General features: G+C 41.7%; 1 protein-coding gene across 1 annotated transcript in view; it reads left to right on the top strand.

Annotated features, from left to right (window-relative positions):
• Positions 1–356: 356 nt before the first annotated feature.
• Positions 357–5,035, top strand: part of LOC111965599 (B-cell lymphoma/leukemia 11B-like) — a 12,757-nt gene continuing 8,078 nt past the window's right edge. Inside the window, exon 1 of the mRNA XM_023989748.2 lies at positions 357–1,429. Within this exon, the coding sequence (XP_023845516.1) occupies positions 1,366–1,429 (64 nt within the window). The 5' untranslated portion in view covers positions 357–1,365. The remainder of the gene's footprint in view (positions 1,430–5,035) is intronic.

The raw sequence follows: 5,035 nt of genomic DNA, 5'->3' as shown, positions 1-5,035 counted from the left end.
TATTATTGCATTATTGTTCTGTAGGTCTACGTGTCTTATTCTAGCCTACAAATGTGCAACATTATAAATAACTGAAACATTGCATTAGTGATAAACATAGTCTGAAGGAAAAATTGCTATAGCATTTACGAAAAGCCAATGTCCGTACTGAATGTTGAAGAAAATCGCTTCTATGCGTATTGCTTAAAAGTCAGTCTTCAAATTATTTATCAGACTTAAAGTAGCCTTACTGACAGTTTAAAGTTTTTTCAAAATCGACCTTGAAATCAGTGACATGATATGCCATCATATCATTGTGAAACCAATTTGGAACGGTTCGTCTGCACTGCACCGGCACCGGGTTGTTTTGGTTTCGCCGTGTCCACTTGATTCCTCCCCGCACGTGCCAAACGCGCGCACTAATGATAGCCCACTAATGGGCGCGCGAGTCACTGCTCGTCGCCTCCCAAGTCGCACTGATGTCTCTCTCAGCGTGGACGCAACGTCACGTCCGCACTTGAATCTGAAGTCTTATCCCATTCTACGGAGGCAATCCCAGCCGCACACACACGCGGGATTCTCCCAAAGCGATAGGACAGACTCTTCACTGTGAAAGGGGAAGGAGACATCAGGAAACACTGGACCTCGGCTGTTTGGAAGGAGAAAAATAGGAGGTGTCTGACTGGCTGGCTGTGCTGTAGTCTGTCTCCGTCTCCCTCTCTCAACTCCTAGAGCGGAGAGTTCTGTGCCATTCCTTTCGCTACTGTCAAGACTCGCACCGCGAGGACTGAATGGTGCCAAAGCTCACATCACCTGGCAGACCCAACACCGGTGGATTTTTTTGGGTTCAGTTATTGAATTAATAGGACATTTGTTATAATTCTGCAAGAAAATAACAGAGGAGAAGAGGTGACAGTTGAATCGAATATTGACCCATCGAGCGAAGAGTGGCATGCACGGTAGGCTACCGGAGTTGTGAACGCAGAGGGCAGAGGGCAGCTCGTCGGAATTCAAATTGTTTTTATTCTCTGCAATTATTGCAATACGTCCGTTGAGGTTATTGACACAAAATAACCAAACATAAATACTTGCATGAACCTGTATGTGTCTGCTGTAACTCCAACAGCTTAACCCCTCCAGGTGTTGCGCTTAGGGTGGAATAATTCTGCGAGGACTGGACACTTGACAAACGGTTTTACCCGCCTTTCAAAAACTACAATAAAAAAAAACCCACTTGGCTCTTTTTCACTTACTGTAGCTTCATGTTAGTCGTCTCAATTGGAAGCACTTTGAAAAAGTTACCGGGCACCAGACCAGCGGAGCACCACGGAGCAAGCCGACCCCACGCGCAGTTTTCCGGGCGATGCCAGAGTAGATGCAGGGGCAATGTCCCGTCGCAAGCAGGGGAACCCTCAGCACCTACCACTGTCTCTAAGAGAAACAATACGACGTGAGTATGATCACCTCATAGATCAATTGATAATAGCCTAAATATGGGAATTTTGTATATAAAATACTGGATTAAATTACCATTATCACGGGCAATTATTAGGATGAATTGACATGTTTACAGTGTGATACTGGAGCAAGCCTTGTATACTAAAAACACACATCTTCTTCTATAGCTGTTTATGTTCCATTGTAAACCACTTTTTGATCTTTTCCAAGAGGGATGGAATGGTATGATTTTAAAGCACTAGCTGCAAAACCTGAAACATCCAAAGTGCACAATAACTTTCTTTGTAAGGACCCGCTGATGGCATGAAAAATCAAAAGTACATTCATGGTTATTATTACACCTTCATATGTGCGTGTTTTTGGGAATATTTATGCAATAATTAATTTACATTTAAAACCAAAATAATTGTGCAACGAAAACGTACTATTTAATTTCACAATATTAAATTCCACATTTAAAGTTAATGTATTTATTCATTCTAATAGCCTATTGTTACATTCTTACATTTCTGTACATGTGCGTAACTGTCAAGTGTTAATGAAATTAATTAACCAAAATTGCATGTGTTTTAAAGTACAATTTGCTGAGAACACATGTGACAGTCCTACGCTACTGTGTGTTAGGATGAATAACATGCCGGCTTGTTTTCTTGGAAGGTTTTACATTTCTTTGCAATCAGACTTTAGTCATATCATTCCATTTATAGGATCTCTCTCTCTCTCTCTTCGTCTCTCTTCTCTCTCTTCTCTCTTCTCTCTCTCTCGCTCTCTCCTCTCGGTCTCTCTCTCTCTCCTCTCTCTCCTCCTCTCTCTCACACACACACACACACACACACACACACACACACACACACTCTCACACACACACACACACACACACACACTGCACCAATATTTAGAATATTGCGTGGTGAAATATATTATCTTCATGTCCAGTCATGTTTTCCTCTGAGATCGTGTATTATTTAAGTTAGCCCATTCAATCATGCATTTTGAGGATGCTATTGCCTATATCATTTTCTGCCTTATTATGCCTACTTTATTATGTCAGTGTGAAATGCAGGTGCATGTTGATTCTGTCATTATTCTACGCAGTCTGGTTTCTTTATGTTATTTTAGCCGCGGCAGCTGCTGCTGCATAGGATTTTATCGGTATATTGTGCATTGTAGACCTACATTTTATTTACAAAAATCCCAATCTGAATACTAAATTATCGGGGCCAAGAAAGAGCATGTGGATCAAGCTTGTACAAATGTAGTCGATGTTCAGCCGTCTGGTATAACTTCATGGAAAATGACGTGGTATCTAAAGTATCCACAAGGTCACCGAAATGTTTGAAAACTATTTGCTTCTCCGTTGTGGATTCCATGCTGGTGGATTCAAGTAGTCAGGCCTTCATTTACTGCCTTAAATCACGAGTCATGTCTAGTTTATCGATGTGAATTTTTCCAGGCACGACCTGTTATGTTATAGATTAGGCTACATCTGATTGAAGATGCTTGTGGGCATATGATATGAAAAAAGTCAGATAATCCAATTTGAAATCAATTAAATCAATCCAGTGTTTTCCCAGTGCTCTCTCCCGTGCATACATCCAATTTCATAGCGGCCTAATCTAGCTAATTCATAACAGAGGTCTGTGATGTAATCTTTAGCCAATGTGTTTCTTGTAGAGCAGGGTTAGACCCGTTCTATCCCACACACCACCATTTAACATCTAGACTAATCATTTACTCTGCCCCCGTTTTCACTGGATTTAACCCATTTTATTACATGTTTTAATCTTCTTTATATTCTATCATTTTTAATATTTCAGTGTTTTAATCCCCGACCCCAAATATCAATGCCAATTTATAATACATTTTAAAAAAGCTAATAAAATCACGACAGCATGAAGAATTCAATTTAACCCAATATCCTTTTAACAAAAAGTATTTTGCATGTCACATGTCTTTCTAAAATTTCACCAAGACAAAGGAAGGACTACTTTCTCAGTATAGATCCTGTTATTGTCAGTTGTGACGTGGCCTTGTGGCGCTGATGAGACCGTAACATTGGTGTGAGCCTAGGCATGCAGCCTCCATCTGCTATGCTGTGTTCCCTGTCAGCCGTAGCTGGCTGACTTCCGCTGTCACCTTTCAAACAGCAGCAATCACGCGTTGTCTACGGGCCTGAGAAATCCAGAAATCAAGTGGTTTGATTCTCTTTTCATAGCAAGTGAGAGGAGTCCAAATTGGTGTCAGTTTAATTAATCAGCAACAGGATGAGGACAGGAGCTTGGTATTACAGGTGTTTTTCCATCAGGTGTGGTTCACAGCAATCCCCTTCCCCAAGTATGCAGATAATGTGCTCACTGCTCATGAGTACTGCAATAGAAGTTGCCTGTTGCCTGCACCTACTATACGTTTAGTTAGATCACATGTATTCCTGTAAGAGATGATACAACTGCATTGTAGGTTAGCGGCAGAAACACCGTGTTATTTTCTGTCAGACGAATCACCCCACAGTTTCTTCAGTTGAGAGGAATCGGTGAGGGTGATGGACAGGTGAGCCTGAAGCAGGACTGTGTTTAAGCCCATCAACAGTCCCGGGGTGCAGCTCGTAACATCACACAGGGCTCAGGGGACTTTCCACCACTGTAATAACTCCCCGTCTACTCCTCTTTGTGGCTCATTAGCTTACAGATCTAAGGAACAAATCGTGTACCCCAAATATGTTTTTAGTTTTGTTGTTGTCTTAATGCCGTTGACCTACTTCATCGACAACTTAGCGTTATCTATAAGGAAGATCTCAAACTGTGTGTCTGTCTCAAGAGGACAGGTCAGTTACTGTCCTGCTTTTTACCCCGAGGTCCACGGGGCCTGTGTATAATTGGGTAGGGTGTCTCTAACTGTCGTTTCTATATGCTTTACCTTCAGATCGATAGCTTACAGGAAATGAGATAATGTGGTGTGTGTGTGTTTATTTATGTCTGGGAAGGATAGAACAGTTACTGACCCAACATTTAAATGATTAAACTTTAACTTGAAATACAATTTAGATCATCTCTGAATTTGATTTATTAGACTGTAAACTAGGACAGAGAGAAAGACAGGAGAGAGACAAGGAGAGAGAGAGAGAATATAGAATCTGTGTGTATGTTTGTGTATGTGTGTGTATGTGTTTGTATGTGTCCATCTGACCATCTATCTCACCACCTTTGTCCAGCTGTGTCTGTGTGTGTAAGCATGCATTGTGGGTGTGTCTGTGTGTGTAAGTATGCATTGTGTGTGTGTCTGTGTGTGTAAGTATGCATTGTGTGTGTGTCTGTGTGTGTAAGTATGCATTGTGTGTGTGCCTGTGTGTGTAAGTATGCATTGTGTGTGTGTGTCTTTGTGTGTAAGTATGCATTGTGTGTGTGTGTGTGTGTGTGTGTAGTCATCTGTGTGTGTGAGGTTATGTGTGTGTTTGCAATAGAGGCCCTGCAAATTAATTTATCTAAATACATACGCCATATCCCCCAGGTTAGCCGTGGAGGCAATGCACCCATCTGGGAGGAAGGGAGAGAGGAGAGGAGGAAGGGAGGTAGGGAGAGGAGGGACGTAGGGAGGTAGGGAG

This window comes from Salvelinus sp. IW2-2015, linkage group LG6.2, assembly GCF_002910315.2.
Source record: "Salvelinus sp. IW2-2015 linkage group LG6.2, ASM291031v2, whole genome shotgun sequence".
In the NCBI taxonomy this organism is placed as follows: domain Eukaryota; kingdom Metazoa; phylum Chordata; class Actinopteri; order Salmoniformes; family Salmonidae; genus Salvelinus; species Salvelinus sp. IW2-2015.
This window is presented reverse-complemented; position numbering and strand designations above follow the sequence as displayed.